Source organism: Chenopodium album, chromosome 25 (assembly GCF_948465745.1).
Source record: "Chenopodium album chromosome 25, dcCheAlbu1.1, whole genome shotgun sequence".
Classification (NCBI taxonomy): Eukaryota; Viridiplantae; Streptophyta; class Magnoliopsida; order Caryophyllales; family Amaranthaceae; genus Chenopodium; species Chenopodium album.
The window spans coordinates 29,914,726-29,933,686 of NC_137858.1; the positions used below are offsets into that span (position 1 = coordinate 29,914,726).

Here is an 18,961-nt window from a genome sequence, read left to right on the forward strand (position 1 = left end):
TATAAATAGGGTCCTTGACCTCCGTTTTCAATAACCTAGAATTCTCTAATTCCTCTCTCGATCTTCTCTCTCTCTCTCTCTCTCTCTCTCTTTCTCTCACTCTCTCTCTCTCTTTCTCTCTGGCAATGTAGCTTTCTTTCTCCCTCTAGCTTTTCTAAACTAGCCTTTCCCAAATACACCATACCACACTCATTAGATCTAGACACACCTAGCCAAGTTTGAAGTTGCCTTCGCCCTAGACGTGAAAGGTTGATACTCTCTAAGGGTTTGGACCACAAATCCAATTTCTAAACTCTTTTCAATTATTTTAATTTAATTGTTTGATTTGATATTTTATTGAAGTTTACTAATGCGTGTATTTTGTTATTAGAAAGAGATACGAGGCATCAAAGTAAGTAATCAAATCACTTATCTATTATTTTGATGTAGACATCATGCTTATTTTATTAATTCCTATAGTATCATGTTAATATGTTTTTAATGCTTTCTAGTATCATGTTTAGGGTGCTTTTTGTTTTTTCTAATATCATGTTAGTACCATGTAAGGTTTAAAGCTTTGATCTTTAATGTTTAGTGACATGATAGGGTTTGTTATTAATCATGTTAGTATCATACCTAGGATCTTGCTATTATTATTTTGCTCTATTGTTAACATGTTTGTTATGATTATAATTATTATGATTCTTATGATAATTATGATTATTATTATGTTGCTTGATATATATTGTTGTTATTTCTTGATCACGCTTTTTCCGTAGGTTTAAAGGGAACTTGTACTTGAAATCACGCCTAATAAGATAATTAATAATTTTGTCTAGGCTAATATGATTTTTAATTCAGGTGATCGCCAATAATAGTTTTATTTGTTCATTAATATTCAACCAGCATAGATAAACAAGTTTAGGGTTAATCTAATGATTGCATGTTAGTCCGAAAGCGCACATGAATACAAGTAGAATAAAGTAGAGGCCTATTTTAGGGCGGGTTCAATCTCTTTTAGATTGGATTCGTACCTTCATCCCCGAACATCCAGTCATGGTTCCAGAACTATTAATTTTAATTCAAGTGATCGCCAATAATAGTTTTATTTGTGCATTATTATTCAACCAACATAGATAAACAAGTTTAGGGTTAATCTAATGATTGCATGTTAGTCAGAAAGCGCACATGAATACAAGTAGAATACGGTATAGGCCTATTTTAGGGCGGGTTCAATCTCTTTTAGATTGGATTCGTACCCTCATCCCCGAACATCCAGTCTTGGTTCCAGAACTATTGGAGTTAGCGATCTCATGGATCGTTATGGGGTGTAACCTTCACCCTGTGAATGGTTTACAAGTTCCTAAAACTTGTTGGCGACTCTTTTATTCTAGCTTTCTTCCCTTTGGACGCCACCATGCTTAAGTGTATGATCACAGTGGGGTTTAAGTTTGGGATGCTTGAAATATTCCCTACAGGTAGGTTCGGTCGAACTTCCCTACTCCTGATCTGGTCGAACTTTTGGGGTTCAACCTCTCCTGCAAAAATGCTGAAAACTGATTTGAAACTGCCTTGGATATTCGGTCGGACACTTGAGTAGGTTCGGTCACACCTCGGTTCGACCGAACCTCCGAGAGGTTCGACCACACCTCCTCTTGAACTTGCTTCTCTTAGCTCCCTTCAACTAAAATCTTCTCCTCTTTGAAGACCTCGTTCCTACAAAACACAAGCAAGGAAATCGAAGTAGAAAATAGGCAAAGGAGGTAAAATCTAGGAAAGAAGGCAAATAAAAGAAAAGAGAACTAAGTACAAGGAAAGGATACAAATAAACCGCAATGTGGGAAAATAGCCATTAAAATGAATCTTAATCGTGGCATAAATGCCACTCATCAGTAAGTGTCCCATATTCGTTGAAGAAGAGAGAGTTAACACTTTATAAGATCGACTAAAGGGCTACTCCTCCTATTGCCATATGGTTTTGGGATGGAACCTCCTTTGTACTTATAAAGTGGACTCTCTCTCTCTCTCTTGGTTTGCGGGTGCGGCCCAGACGTGAATTTGACAATCTCGCTCAGTCAGCTAGGTTTGGTGCTGATATCATGTTATAAAATCGAGGAAAAGAAAGAATGAAAGATGAAGATGTGATGCTAGTATATATAGATCATCCATTTCATTTTCCATACAACATATATATATATACACATTGGAATTGTAACTTTCTAATGAAAATAAGAAACCACCATTATGAGAAGAGTTACAAAGGAATATAATAAGGTTAAAGGAGTTACAAGGGGGTTTCAAAGGGAAGTAATAAAGCTAAATAGGTTACATAGGTATAATGAACATACATTAATATATATTTCATAACAATATTACTATTCTCATCAAAGCATAAAAATATTAGCAAGATCCTAGGCATGATACTAACATGATTAAAAACAAATCCTAGCATGTCACTAAATAATAAAGATTAAAACTTTATCCTAAACATGATACTAGATTTCATAAAAGCATCCTAACATGATATTAGGAATCAACATATATTAGAAATATTAGTTACCCTAAACATGACAATAGGAATTAACATAAAATTCTAAGCATGATATCTGAAGGAATAGAGTAATTGTATTACTCACTTTGATGCCTCGTACCTCTTTCTATTAAAAGAATACACACGTTAGTAAACTTCAATAAAATATTAAATCAAACAATGTATAATAATTGAAATATAGATTTGGGGCCAAACCCTCTAAATTATCAACCTTTCACGTCTAGGGAGAAGGCAACTTCAAGCTTGGTTATGTGTGTTAGTGTCTCGCAAAGGACGTATAGTGTGTGTTAAGGAAAAGGTTTAGAAAATCATGAGAAAGAGAAAGAATAAGCTTAAAGCTTATAGAGATAGAAAATCAGATGATTATTGTTGGTTAATGAAAATGGAAGGAATTATCTCCTATTTATAGGAAAAAACGACCAAAAATATCAGAAAACGATTCAAATTCCATCCGGAATAAAACAAGTTTCATCGCATCGCGATATTTCCATTGATGTGCGATGGATCCATCGCTAAGAGATGATTTTTAGAAGATAGAATCCGTACAGTATCCGACTTCCAATCAAATTGGGTTAGCCGCTTTTCCGTACGTATTCCAGTTTTATCAAAATTAAATCCATTAAAAAATACTTGTTTTATCCGAAATAAAATTATTAATTATTAGCTTTTCAAAACTGTATAATTAGAATCTAAAACAATCTTCTAGAGGATTCAATAAGTTTAAGATAAATCCTAATGAATTTAGTTATATATTAATAGTTAATGGACCCTCCACATGATCATTGAGTCCGCATATAAAGCTCGGGTTAGGCCCTGTTTAGTTTTTGGACCATAACTTCCTCGTTATAACTCGGATTTGGGCTTATAATATATCGTTAATATCCAACTACATTAGACCCAGATTATGGACCAAACTTAATTGGATTGGACGTTTTCACAAATAGGATACGAAAATAATTTTTTTGAAATATGAAAAGAATTATTTTGAATTAAAACATTTTAGAAAATGGGAAATTCAGACTCTTCAACATTTCACCTTACTCGATAATCAAGGACGTGAAAGATACTCATCATTGAGTTTCGAATTTAGGGAGACACATTCAGGTGTCTACAATTGCTGAATCGAGTCTAGAATTTCTATAAAACTCAAGACATTAGGGCACATGATGTTGCTTATATTTTCACTAGGATAGGATTTGCTATAGCTATAGGAGTGGGAGCCCAAATATTATCTCGACTTCCCATTAATTTTTGTAGGTTGTATGACTTTGTCTATTCTTGAGTTATTACTATAATAATAAAAAAAAATTATAATAATAATAATTTTCAAAAATAAACAAAGTCATTATATCTCAACAACAGACAAAATCATACAACCTATAAAATTTAGTGGAATCGAGATACAATCTGGGCCCCCACTCCCCTAGCTATAGCAAAGACTATCCTAGTTAAAATATGTGCAACAGCACGTGCCTCAATGTCCTAAGTCATTGAGAACTTTTGAACCCGCTTCAGCATTGCAACAACCTCACTATCTAATTCCCCAATTGAAGGAAAGGAGAAAGGAAGGAGATTACCCTATCGCCTTTTTGGGTTAGGGTTAAAAATTTACCTTTCAATAGCAGATTGGATGACTATGTAAGAGCTCTAATTGGAGATATGGGGAAAATTCTAGAAATTGAAGAATGAAGATGTACTTGGTATTGGAAGCTATAGACGAGTTAGGGTAATGCTTGACACTTCACTTCCGTTGAGACGTTTTCAGCGGTTTAAAGATAGAAAGGGTATAGAATCAAGAGTTAACTTTGCGTGTGAGAGGCTCCCTTTTTTCTATTTTGCTTGTGGCATTATGGGGCACTCTGAGAGGTTCTTCCAGGTGGTTTCAGATGAGGAGAAGGAGAAACAATTGGGGTGGGGGACGACTCTCAAAGCTAATCCTAGGAAGGGGATGGCGAAGGAGTTAAAAGAAATGGGAATTATAGCAAGGGGGAAGAAAGCCCTGTTTATTACTGAGGGAAGTGGAACAAGAACTGAAACAGAGAAAAGTGTACAGAGGGAGGAAACTTAGATTACTGTACATGACAACAATCTGGAGAGGAAAGCTTTGGTGAATGTGGGTGTGACAGATGATGTGAATGCTTTTCAAAATTCTTTAAATGAGGGGACCATTAACTCACTTCCTCTTGTTTTTACTATTGGAACTCATCCTAATAGAGTACAGAGGAAAAAGTTCAAGTTGACTTCTCATGCTCATAGTGGTGACAAGGCTCATAGTGGTGACAAGGTTGTGTTAGGATTGGAAGGAAAAATAGGAGGTGGCAGGGGTAAAAGAAAGAATATGGATAGTGGCAATGATGAGCTAGTGGATAATGTGCTGGAAGTACCAAAAAAAGCTAGGCAAAATTTCAATTTTAATGATGTGATGATCAACAATCAAGTAGCAGAGGTTGGAAATGACCAACCCCCGAAAAGCCATGAAAATGCTAAGATGGAATTGCAATGGACTTGGCAACCCATTGCGAGTTAGTGCCCTCCGAGATTGGTGTTGGAGGGATAGGCCGAGTTATAAAAAGTTGGAGAAAATTAAAATAAGTGTGGTTTTAGTAGTGGTCTTTGTCTAAGTAGTGAAGGTAGATCAGGGGGAATTGGTTTGTGGTGGAGTGATGTGAATGTTAGTATCCGCTCGTACTCTATGCATCACATTGAAGCAGCAATTTGTGACTCGAATAATACTTCTTAATGGATTGTTATTGGAGTTTATGGTTGGCCGGATGCGTCAAATAAGTATCGTACATGGGATTTGATGAGGCACATACGGTCGAAATTCTTCTCTTCCGATGGTCATGATGGGTGATTTCAATGAGATTTTGGGTATTCATGAGAAAGAGGGAGGGGTGGTTCGAGGAGAAAGGGAAATGGACGCTTTTCGGAATGCTCTGGATGATTGTGGTATGCGGGATCTTGGCTTCAAGGGGAATATTTTCACATGGCAGCGAGGTATCTCACCGGATACTACTATGCATGAAAGGCTTGACCGATCCCGTTTGTTGAGGTAATACATTTCCCCATATGTCGTTCGGATCATGCTCCTATTTTGTTGAAATTTGATGAAAAAATGCCGGAAGAAAAGAGAAGTAAATTGTTTAGTTTTGAAGTTATGTGGCTTTCAAGTGATGATTGTGGTAAGGTTGTATCCGATGCTTGGGCTGAAGTCTTTAATCGCCCAATTCATGACAGAATTGGATTAGTTGCTGAGTGTTTATCCTTGTGGGCTGCTAAGGAGTTCGGGGCAGTGAAGAAAAAGATTTGGGGAGCTGAAATTCAATTGAAAGAAGTACAGGGTGGGTGCATGGATGCAAGGGGATTAGCTCAATGTAGGGAGCTAGCGGATAAAATCGATGAGTTGAGAAGGCTAGAGGAGTCATATTGGCACGCAAGCGCAAGGGCAAGGAAAATGAGCTTAGAGATGGAGATAAGAATACAAAGTATTTCCACCATAAGGCGAGCCAACGAGAAAAGAAAAATACAATTATGGGGCTTTTTTACAGTAATGGTGAGTGGAAAACCGAGAAGAGTTCGATTAAGGGGGTGATTTATGAGTACTTTGGAGAGCTCTTTGCGACTAGTAATCCAACGAATATGAAGGTTGCATTAGAGGGCATTGAACATATGGTTTCGGATGAGACAAACCGGCTGCTGGATAGTGAGCCCACGGGTGAAGAAATAAGAGTAGCGCTTTTTCAAATGCACCCTAATAAAGCTCCGGGACCGGATGGAATGCATGCTCTATTTTTTCAGATATTATGGGGTGTAATAGGGAGAGATGTAATCCAGTTTGTGAAGAAATGGTGGCATGGAGAAGTAAGGTTGGATGATATTAATCGTACTTGCATTGTCCTTATTCCGAAGTGTGATAATCTAAAAAAATATGACTGAGTTCCGACCGATAAGTTTGTGCAATGTTTTGTACAAAATTATTTCTGTGACCACCGATAATGCTCTGATTGGTTTTGAAATCTTCCATGCTATGAAGAGGAAAGGGGAAGGCTGTGATGGTATAGTAGCTCTCAAGTTAAACATGAGCAAAGCATATGACCGTGTAGAGTGGGGTTTTCTTGAGAAAGTCATGCTGAAAATGGGTTTTTGTCAGATTTGGATCAACCGGATAATGAAGTGTTTGTCGAGTGTTTTTTTTCCTTCAAGTATAATGGTGCAATTACTAGCTCTCTTGCTCCTTCCCGTGGTTAGACAAGGTGATCCGATTTCCCCGTATTTATTTTTTATATGTGCTGAAGCTTTCTCCAAGTTGATTTTCATGGTCGCGAATGACAAGTTAATTCATGGGGCACGTATATGTAGGGGAGATCCTCGGGTCTCTCTTTTAGTTTTTGCCGATGATAGTATTTTATTTGCTAAAGCAACTCTGCAGCAATGCTCGAAAATTGCTAATATGATCAGTACTTATGAAAGAGTATCGGAACAGAAAGTTAATCTTAGTAAGACGGAAGTTGATTTTAGTAAATGTGTTGACACTAAGAGAAAAAAGGAGATTGTTGACACTCTTGGCGTTTGTGAGGTGGAAAGACATGAAAAATACTTGGGGCTTCCGACTATTAATTAAAAATCAAAGAAAGCGGTGTTCACTTGTGTAAAGGAGCGAATGTGGAAAAAAATGCAAGGGTGGAAGGAGAAATTGATGTCACATGCCGAAAAGGAGGTATTAATCAAGGTGGTTGCCCAAGCAATCCCAACCTATATGATGAGCATTTTCCGTATCCCGGATGGTCATATTGATGAGATGCGCTCGGTTCTTGCAAGGTTTTGGTGGGGTTGAAACGATGCATTGGCATAGTTGGGAATCTCTATGTTTGCCTAAGGCGATGGGTGGCATGGGATTTCGTGACTTAAAATGCTTTAAGCAAGTGTTACTTGCCAAACAAGCTTGGAGGCTAAGTAATAATACAAACTCACTGCTGCACAAAGTATTGAAGGCAAAGTATTTTAAAAATACTTATTTTATTGGTGCTTCAAGAGGTTTTGATCTGAGTTATAGTTGGCAAAGTATTTGGGGATCAAAATCGATTTTGCTCGGTGGTCCTAAATGGTGTGTGGGGAACGGTGCTTCTATCAAAGTGTGGGAGGATGCGTGGATTCTAGGAGATGGGTCTCATTTTGTGCCCACACCATCAAGCAGCAGCAACTTAGAGCTTCGGGTTAACGAGCTAATTGATTTTGAGAAAGATTGCTGGGATGAAAATCTGGATTCTGCCACTTTTGTTGTTGCTGAGAGGAGAGGTATTCTTGATATCCCTCTTTCAACTGACTGGCCGTGTGATAAGAGGTATATGGGGTCTGCAAATGATGGCTTATACACGATGCATTCTGGTTATTGGTTGGCACGACTCAGTCATTTGAGAACCTAGGACTTATACTTTGGCGCAAGGGGAGGTGAAACGTGGAGAGTGGTCTGGCAAATTGATGGCCCTCCGAAGTTAGATCACTTTATTTGGAAGGCGTGTAAAGGTAGACTGGCTGTGATGGACGTTTTTCAAAAACGCCACATGCGTGAGAATGCTTCCTGTTCCATTTGTGGTGCAATTTATGCATATACTCTTTGAATGTAAACTTACTAAACCTATTTGGGATAACAATGAGTTTCAAGTGTTGTTGAATGATGCTCCAAGCAGCTCCTTTGCGGAGAGATTTGTGTGGATGGTAGGGAAGCTGGATAAGGTGCAGCTACGAGTGTTTACATCCTTCACTTGGGCAGCATGGCACTGCAAAAATACAGCCATTTTCGAGAGTAAGTAGGGGCTGTGTTGACTCGAATGAACAATACAAGAGGGGGGTGAATTGTATTGTAGAGGAACTAGGGTAATTTTTGCGGAATTTTTAAAGGAACTTAAACAAAAACTTTAAAGTGCAAGAGAGATTTTACGTGGAAAACTTCTTGGCCCTAATCAAGAAGAAAAACCACGACCACAAGGGAGTTTAAACTCAACTCTTAATAATAATAGGGCAAACAACCTATTACAAATTAAGACTCTAAACTCAAGTTCCTCAACGAACTTAAGTTCCCCCTCAACTGATCCCTCAATCAGTTGAACTCTCAAATCTCTCTCTTTCTCCTTGCTTCACTCAAAGCAATTAAACACTCTAGAGTTTACCCAAACTCTACCCCAATACAACTCAAGTTTAAACTCTAAAATGCTAAGTACAAAGACACTCAAGGACTTAAGTGGATTTTTGACTCTTTTTAGAAAACTAAAGATTGTAATGCTCAAGTGTATTTTGTTAAAAACATTTCCGTTTGCCTCAACTTCCACTAAGCCACAACCTCCATGAAACTAGGAAGTGCAGTTCGTGGGAGCTTGGGCAGCAAGTCAAACGATTTATCAGGAAGTGTTTTACTGGCTTCCTAACTTTTCTCAACTTCCTTTGACAAAGTAAACCACGCGTTTGAAAGATTATTCACCAAGTTAGATTTTCCAAATAATGAGATAGAATTAAAACAGAAAATCTTTTTAACAAAAAGATATTTTAACTCAAAAAGATATTTTTCGAAAATAACTAAGTTAAAATATGGAAAATAAAATCTTTAATAAATAAAATCAAATCCACTTAAATCCTATCAATTAACAATGTACTTAACATATATACAAGAAGCCTAAAATAAACAATAAAGATACATTAGACTCCTTGACACACTGTGAAGCTTCGACTCTGGAGCTTCAGTTCCTCACCCAAGGAACTTGACTTCTGATTGTCTTCTATGCTCATCCATAGCTCATACTTAGACCTTGTTCCATGCTCCATTCTGACTCTAGAACTTCGTTGCATATATGAACCTGTCAATACATCAAAGCTAATAGACAAAAGTTAAAACTCCTATGGGTTTGCTTAGGTTCCTTGAGTCATCATCAAAACTTAAGGTCAACAGTATTCCCCCTTTTTGATGAGTGACAAACCTAAGCAAACTCATAAAGTAAAAACTAAAAGACAATCAAAAAAACAAAAGAAAAACTTAAAACTCAAATGAACTAGTTAAATTTAAACAAGGAACTGAGAACTGAATAGAAATCATACCTTTAATTTTAGATGACATATACCGGTTAAGTGCATCGTTTGATTTATTTCATTGTAATCACATAAGAAGAGTGGGTAATACTGTGGCTCACTTAGTTGCTAGGTGGGATGTTGATGTTAATTCAGAAAGCATTTGTACTAGTGAGTTCCCCCAAAGTGTTCTAACTTTGGTTGATCTTGATTTGATTTAATAATATTGTTGCCCGCTTGTGGAAAAAAAAAAAAAAAAGAAGTTGGGTGAAGAACAGTAACACTCATAATTAGTAATTGTAAAATGAAAATAATATGGACAGGTAGCATAATGATTTGACAAGTGTTATGAAAAATTACTAAAGGTAAATTCCAAGACTCACAAAACTATCAGACATGCATCTCATTAAGCAAGACACGTATAACATAATTAAAAAAAATATGTATAATAACAAGTTCATGACCAAAAGTTACAACACTTTGAAAATGCGGTAAATTGGCACAACGTTAAGACGCTTTTTTTTTTACCATCTGATGCTTCTCTATAGGCTATAGCGTATGACACCAACTCCCTTCAACATGTCAAGCTAATTCTACATAGATCCCCCTTCAAATGTACCCGAATCAACACAAGCCGGTACCAAACCGTCAACCCCGAATGACTCTACAGTCTACACAGATCTTTGTAAGTGAAAATGCAAAAGTTGGACACATAGAAATGAACATGAACCAGAAGCAAAAGCAAGTAAAATAAACATATTTCGAGTATCAGAAATATAATATGCCACGTAATTGTAAACAAGTAACAAAGCATCAAGGCTTCACAACTCAATCATAGATTTGAGACCATTGAGTAAGAAAAGAGCATTTGATACTGGTCACTCCTAAATCTGATGATTCGAACGGAACACGAAAATTTCTTTGAAGTTATGTGCGCAGTGGCTGTAAAATAACATAAGCCGATGCCCCAGAATAAATCATGAAATGAGATAGATAAAAATTGCAGGATATTTCCCCAGCTCTAGAAAACACCAAACTGGAATCTCGTATCGGATCTACATTTGCTTCACAGACATCTTTTGGTGAGCATTCCACTGCAATGCCATCCATATTATAGAAGTACCTGAAAAACACAAAGGTCAATTCTCACAAAATAACCCATTTCATCGATTTTATATTTGTAACAAAAAAAAAAGAAAGCAATTGCAAGTGTTGCAACAGGTGAGTTATGCATCTTCTAATCTAAGTCAAGCATGCACGAATGAAAGATACGTATCACAGTATGTCAAGCATGAAATCTTCTAGTCTTCATACTTAAGGCAGCGAGACAACTTACGTATGAGGGCCATCTGACCCTGAACTGTTCAGCCATTTAGATTCTCGTCCTCTTATTAGTACAGGACATATTTGTGGGATGAAGGCTATTGTATTTATACAGTTTTGAGGTTGTAACCAGGTGGGTACAGAAAGTAGACTGGAACAAACACTGAAGTATCAAACATAGTCTTTTGAAACTCAACCCAACAAGAGAGACCAAATCAGGTTGCTTAATCAGAAATCAAAGCCTTTCAGCTAAATTATATAACATCTTCACTGAGGGGCCAAGGGTCTGTTGGTCGTTTTAGTAGTGATTAGCAATTGTGCCGCACGACTAGTTGTTGGCTGTTAGAGATTAGCTCTTAAAATATTTATTAAACAAATGTTAAGTAAAACTAGTTGGTCAGCTACAGAACAAAGAGCTCTATTCATCCACTTCCACAAGAAACTATACTAAATACACTAATTTTCAACTTTAACAGATTCAGAGTTGGCCAAAATTGTAGAATCTACATGAAAAGTTGTTGCCAATCAGGGCCATAATATTAGGAAAGTATTTTAGAAATTGTTTACTCAAATTATTTCAGAAACTTAGACAAATCAAATCAGACCAAATATATTCTTATCAAGTTAACTTATAGCTTTTATTTCGTCGACTAAATCTTTGAAAATTACATATTTGTAAAGTACACAATGAGAAAAATCTAACAAGATCCCGCTAGATTAGTCAAAATTATATCAAATCAAATCACTATATCAAATCAAATCAGACCATACTATACCAGAAATTTCAAACATAAACACTTTATGAGAACAAGTCCTTACTAGACTTGGTCTTGCAACCACCTAAGAAAGGTGAGAGGTCTAGTTTTTGAGTTGAACATACAATTATCATGCTTGCCAACACAGAGGTTAGTTAATTTTTCCTAGTAATCAGTGATTCTTGATTCCATTTTAGCATGAATTGAAAATACATGAAATTCACAGTTTCTTAAAGAGGAAAACATCTCACCTGAAATGCCTTAAGCTGCCCAAAGGCGATCACACTCCAAGGGTTGCACCTCAGGCAGAAGTGTTCATACACCATAAAATATAGATTTCAGGCCCATAGCAATAAGTGTATTTCAAGTCTTTGAAGATCTTGTTGTATAAGTTTTAACATTTAGTAGTAATGGCAAATGACAGTCTTTTCTCCATGTTCAAATACAGATATTCATGCCCCTATGATCACTAGTATACTTCCATCTAGTAATATTATCGTTTCTCCCAACACTTGTTTTGTATAATCACGAAAGGTGATTGAAGGTTATAGCTTCAACTAGTATAAATGGTATTTTGCTTCACCTATAGTGAGGATAAATTTTTTGAGTTTGACTTCAATCATAAAAAAGGACCTGTTCTGAGTTAACCTAAAAGAGTGTGACCAACAAAACTACTAAAAAAAACTACTTTGCACCATAGAGCGAAAAAGCTAAATAAAAGCACTGCTGTTTTGACTAAGAGCTTGATAATTTTCTAAACCAGCATTGGCAATCGAAAATATGACCTCAACTCAAACTCTTTCAGACAGATAAAAAAGTTTGACAATGTTCTATGCTTAGTATGTGTTTGGCCAAGTTTCTAAAAGAGCTTCTAGTACCCAAAAGCTAAAACTGGGCCAAACACCATATTTTTTGAAAGTAAATTCTACTTCTTGAGAAGCCCAAAAAGGACCGAAATAGCTTCTACGGGACTTGGAAACAGAAGCTACAAATTGAAGCTTCTCAAATTTGTTTCTCGGGGAGGAGTTTTACCCATTTAATGAATATTTTAGTTTGTCTAAAATACCCTCACATAATACATAAAATCCTTTGTTATCCCATGAAAAAGGTTTCTTCTTTAATGGCCTCATTCTTCACAGTTTCCCCACCTACACCGTATGACGCCCCCTTCCCCATTCTCAGCTACCATAACAAGGTGAGGTAAGGTGGACGATAATCTGGGCAAACATTCAGTTAAAAAAAAAAAAAATCAGCCAACATTAAGACCAAAAAAAAAAGAAAGAGAGAGAAAAGCAACGAACTCAAGTAAATTTCGGTGGGATACTCTTGCCGGCCGCTTGCCGGATAACCACGTGGCTCGTGGTCACTGCCTGTTTTCCGATGACATTTATTAACTAATTGGCATTGTTTAGTGGTTGTTAGATCTTATTGGGCTACTCTCATATGAGTCAGATCGTTTGTTGATTTGTAAAATGGGAACAATAGGCCAAACAGTGTGAAATTATTTCATTTTTTCAGAATTACTTCTTACTTTTTGTGGCCAAACAATTCTATTTCTGATAAGTATTTCTCTAGAAACAGTTTCCGTAAAACTACTTCTACGAAACAGAAGTTGTTTTCAAGAAACTTGGCCAAACAGACCCTTAATATCAATCATGTCTTCCCATTTTGAGCAATCACAAACTCATATTAGATTTTTTCAACAAGAAGAAAAATAAATTAATATAAAATATATAACCCAACTACAGATTTAAGCTAGCAAAGCACTGAATAACAATGTGAAGACTAGTGCTTAAAATTTTTGTACAAATAAGAATTATAGAAACAAAGAGAAACCATTTCTTAGAAAATTTGAGTAGAAATAAAATTCATAAAGCCAAAGAAATGGAAAACACAGTTAGAGATGCTTTGAGAGCAAAAAAAAAAGGGCTTAAATTATGAGGTAAGTACAAAATTCCAGCTAGACAAAATCAGCAGAGATCATCAAACAAAACCATATACAGCTTCAACCTTAACTAACAAATGATTCTGCTTATATTTATGTAAAGGTTGCCGACCATAAGTTTATTTTTCTCAGTCAGATAAGCTAGTTTAAATGGGTGCCAATCGAGCGGTCCTACGTATTATTATGTAGTTGTACAAAGCATAAGGACTTGAAGCTCCTTTTGAAAAAGTAATTCTTAACTCTTGCTCTACACCAGTTCATACACCATTTAAGCTCTAGAAGCTCTTTTTTTAAAAGAAGTTTTGACTCTTTATAGCAAAGGCAAATAACAACAATCTCCCCAACATGTTTATAATACTATTATACTTCGTATATTCCTATGATTGCTACCTCCAGCTAGTAATTGAATCGTTTCTCCCAACACTTATTTTGTATATAGAATACATAGTTACATACCACCACAAAAGGTGATTGATGGCCTTAAGCCTCAACTAGTAAAGATAATTTGTTATGCCTCTACTGAGGGAACCTTCTTTGAGTAGGATAAACCACCATGACTTCAATCACAATAAGCACAGTACATTTCATATGCTTATTTTTAATCAACCTAAAAAAACAAAACCTAAGAAATTACTCATACTAAGGACTTAGACAGCTATAGTACGGCTAAAACCTTACATATTCTTGAAGCATCGTTGGCAGTGGAAAAAATGACCTCAAAATCTTTCTTAAACATAAGATGGCTGGTCAGTTTTACTTTTCAAAGCTCGATTTCAAGCACGTCTTCCAATTCTAAGCATTCACAAAATGAAAAACTCATCTGTATAATGCGGCAAAGCGCAAAATAACAATGTGAAAACTGCTTAAGAATCTAATAGAAACTATGAATCATAAAAAATTACAAAGAGAGACGCCTTTTTGAAAAAAAAAAAAAATATATAATAAACTAAAATAAAAACTGAGCTAAATAAAATTCATATAGTGAAAGAAAGGATAATACAGTGAAATGAACTTAATTTATAAAATACATACTCCAGAGTCAGCAGACATTAAATCAGTATGTGATCATCAGACAAAATAATTTTGTGTCCTTTCCTAACAAATAATTCTACCTAGAGACGTTTCTCACAATCAGGAATCTACATTAATGTCAATTGAGATATCCTGCTTCTTATTAGGTAAATGTCAAATGCGTATGGCACGATTGCTTGTTTGAAAATTCTATCATTTGCTAGTATATGATATGGGTGTCACTGCTCAGCATGCTCACTGTACTTTAGTTAGCACACCAATGCTCTATAAAACATGCCAAGGAGTGGAGAAATAGGAAAAGGAGGGATAAAACCCCATTATGTGGGCTACTCTAGTCCCCAAATAATGTTAAAGGATCCAAAGTATACAAATCCTTATAGCAGGCTTTGTAATGTATAGAGAGACCTCTCCTATATTACTGTATGTTAACATGGGTGCGGCAGCTGGCAGGCCATACAAAAAGTTATCTTTAGAAAGCCAATAGCTACGAAAAACGTATCAATACCACAATCAAGAACCTTACTTCAAAGTTTAAAAAGTGAAGAGGTAGATTAGACAACTTTTTTCTACAAACATAAGTGCATAGGACTGCTGCAAATACAGAGAAAAACCGAAATACAAGGATGCATGTATGCCTGGAAGAGAAAAGTAACCATTTTAAATCATAAGTGTTATAAGACCAAGGCAATATTGTTCATTCTTGTTAATAATTGCATATGTACAGTTGTACACAAAAAATTAAATAGAAGCAAAGAAATACAAGGCTAACTCGAATTACCTGCAAAGAAGCCAACAGTTGATAAATTTGCTATCGTCATTGTGTGATAGATTAGGTATTCAGTCACAAAATGACCAAGAGCATAAATGAACGATAAAAATGTTGCCAGGTAGAGAGGCTTGTTGTCAAGATTAAAAGCACAAAGAAAACAGAGTGTGCAAGTCAGAAGAGTCCAAACTCCAAAGGTCCTCCCATGAACTTCAGTCACTGCAAAACTCAAGTTTGGAAAATAATCGATTCAGCTTTATATCTAGAAAATTAATCAAAGAGCGAATTCAAAATGATGCATGATCACGTATAAGCAGATTTTCTCCACCAAAAAATAAATATGGATTTTTGAGGCTCTATTTGCAGGTGGCAACAACATTGATGTTCAAAGTCTTCATAGTTGCAGACTTGCAGCTCCCACATATATATACTTACAGACAGTTTAAGAATCCTTCTAAGTTTTATCTTCTTCGATAACAGCGTAAGAATATCTTTCATGTTTTCCATCCATTTTAGAAGCATGTCCATGATTTAACGTTTTTAGAATTGATCCTGGTTATTTATAGTGAATCCCACTATCCCTGTCAGTATGGTAGCATAAGCCATTAAGCCTGAGTGCAAGGAATAAAGCTAGTGAGAAGTTGATGAAAACTCATGAAGGACACATAAGGTTGTCAGCAAATTCAATCCTCTGTTCTTATTCTTTTATAAAGACTGGGAGCACATGAAATAGGACCTTAACAGCTAGTCAAATTTTGTACCACATTTTGTTTTCTATTAGCTCATATTGCTCTCTCTTTGATCAAATCTGTTGGGCCCCGATCATCCAACTTGTTGGGATGCATGCTTACCTTGACTCCCTCATTAGAATGATATTGTCCACTTTGGGCCGCACAAATTTGTTTTTGATCACCTTCCCAAAAGGCCTAATACTAATGAAGTAGGTGAGCACTAAGAAGCAAGTCATCACTTTCTTATTTCTTTTCAAATGGGACTTGTACTGCATACCCAACAAAGTCTCCCCTTGAAGTTATTACTAATTCAGAAATGTCTGGTTCTTGACCCCAAACTAATACATGTACCATATTTGCTATCAAAGACATACATTGCATATGTATTTCACAGTTTTAGGGAAGTAATGACTCTAAAAAAAACAACAATTAAAGCCTCAATTCCAAAGATGGGGTCGGCTCACTAAGACTTAATCTCTTGTACTCATTTATAATGATCCTCTCCTTCCATTCCCTATGCCCAATGCTATATGCTCCTACAAACCCAACTTCTCTATGTCTTTCTTAACTCCTTCGATCCACGTCATCTTTGGATTTATCCCAACCCTCTGCTTTCCTTACTGGTAATGTCTCTAATCGAAAGAGGATAAAGATAAGACACTTAAAACAAAGCTATAATGTCTCTAAATGATCATGTATCCTAATTTATCTACTAATCAACTAATGCTAAGGAAGAACCTCTGGAAATCATTATGCAATAACTCTTGCTTCTTACAGTGGAAGAGCATCAACGAAACTGGGTCATTAATCTATATTAGGAGCTGACTTAATAAGTATTTAAACAATGTCATTGTCACAAAAGATGTTGAGGGGCAAACTGATGTAATCTTATGAAGTGGACTTGCATTAACTGAAAAATATGAAAGAAACACTGCATCCAACATGTCAATCCAAATTCAAAAGCAAATCAAATCTCACGCAGCCCACAAATGTTAGCAAGATTGTGGGATGAAAACGAGACAAATATTCATTAGCAAAGCATCAACCATGTCATCATCGCGGAAGATGTTTGTAGACAAACTGATGTCATTTTGCAGGATATTAGTTATTATGTACATAAAGAGGCTTTGAATCAACTCGAACAACATGAAAGAAGCATTGCATCCAAACCAAATCAAGTCTTGCACACGGCACGGATCATAAAAGCAAGGAAGATTGCGGTTATAAAAACGAGGTGATTCATTTTAACAGCAAAGCATTAATAACCCATCAAAATATGAAGATTAAGTCCAGCATGAGCATAACATGGTTACATGGTCAAATTGGTGATCATAAAAGAGGAAATCAAGTTAAACTCTGAACTTACATCACAACATTTATCGAACAAATAACATGGAACTATTCTTTTAACAGCCGGCAAACAGATTTTAAAACCACAGGATTTCTGGAGTCAATCATATAAGATAATCCGCAGTTTAAGCAATGCATAAACTTTGGGATCTCCAACACATTATAATTGAATTAATTGGGTATATAATATCAGCAATACCAACCTCGATTAAAGCAATAATTTCTTGAAATTGCAATTAATATCAATTACATGAATAATTTTAACACAACTTACATCAATAATTCAGTAGAAAATTAAAAATAAAAAATAAATGGGTTGGGATCTCAAAAAATATTAGCTCTTAAAAGGGTCTGCATTTCAACCACAGAATTATAAAATTAATCAAACAGAACCCATGAAAATCGAGGGGAAAAATTAAAAATTGCATGAAATAAAAAGTCTGAAATCAGCAAAAGAAAAACTTACTGTCAGATTGTGAGAAAACAGCAAGACGAAGAGCCCAAATATCAAAGAAACCGAACCAAACAGATGCTAATCGCAATGAACCCACCAACATCAACCACCAAGCTAATGGCTTCATCACTCTAATCTCTATGTTTGTGCGAAAGAGAGAGAGTGGGGCTCTGTAATGATACGAGAACTCCCAGCAGCTGACTTAGAAGTTCGAAGTTACAACTGTAGATGAACTTTATTTTTTAATTCTGTCATTTGCACAGTTGCACTATCCGTTCGAAGTGGGCTAAGTCCTGCCCTTCCTTGTTTAATGATTTAATGGTTGCTCGAATTATAAATATTTTAATGGGAAAATATTTATCTAATTATATGTTAATAAATATAAAGGAAATTTTATAATATGATAGTATACATTATAACGAATCCAACACTGACAAAGTAACCCCTTTAACACTAATCGGGTAACCCTATAACACTGACAAAGTAACCCCTTTTAACACTGATTATTACACTACGAAGTAACCCCTGCCATACGGTGTGGCCAGCCACATACACCCTCCGTTTTTAAATATTTGCTCCGTTTCTTTATACGCGGAGTTTTTGGAGAAATTAGAGAAAATAATAAAAGATGGAGGTAGTAGGGTAGTTGAAAAAATAAAAAATTGTAAAAAGCAGAAGTTGTGGAAGAATAGGAGGAGGGAGAGCATTATGTTGGGTCCACTAAGTGTTAGAAATGAATTAAATATTGTAAAAACTTTCCAAAAAAAGAAAATAGAGCAAGTATTTAAAAACGACCAGAAAAGGAAAGTGGAGCAAGTATTTAAAAACGGAGGGAGTATAAGACTTTGTGATCCAACAATGTGTTATGTAATAACAATTGTTTTTAAAATATTAGTAAATAATCAAGTTAAAGTCCTTATGTGAATAATGAAAAAAGTCAAAGTGTAACATTTATTAAAACATGGAGGAAGTACCCCTCTTAAAAAAAACAAATAGGTATTTGGTAAAAAAAAAAAAAG

The 18,961-nt window shown here is 35.8% G+C and overlaps 1 protein-coding gene across 1 annotated transcript; it reads right to left on the reverse strand.

The window, feature by feature from the left end:
* Positions 1-10,305: 10,305 nt before the first annotated feature.
* On the reverse strand, positions 10,306-18,213 carry LOC145615161 (ergosterol biosynthetic protein 28-like). Its single transcript, XM_081670231.1, has 3 exons — positions 17,955-18,213; positions 15,420-15,626; positions 10,306-10,709 (listed from the first exon to the last, which is right to left on the reverse strand). Exons 1-3 carry the CDS (start codon positions 18,067-18,069, stop codon positions 10,642-10,644), a joined length of 390 nt encoding a protein of 129 aa, XP_081526357.1. The 5' UTR covers positions 18,070-18,213; the 3' UTR covers positions 10,306-10,641.
* Between the last annotated feature and the right edge of the window lie 748 nt (positions 18,214-18,961).

Excerpts from the sequence above, each read along its gene's own strand:
- LOC145615161 (XM_081670231.1), bottom strand. The coding sequence starts at position 18,069 with ATGAAGCCATTAGCTTGGTGGTTGATGTTGGTGGGTTCATTGCGATTA. Across the intron at positions 15,627-17,954 it reads TGTTTTCTCACAATCTGACA|TGACTGAAGTTCATGGGAGG; the intron begins GTAAGTTTTTCT and ends TGAGTTTTGCAG. Across the intron at positions 10,710-15,419 it reads AACTGTTGGCTTCTTTGCAG|GTACTTCTATAATATGGATG; the intron begins GTAATTCGAGTT and ends TGTGTTTTTCAG.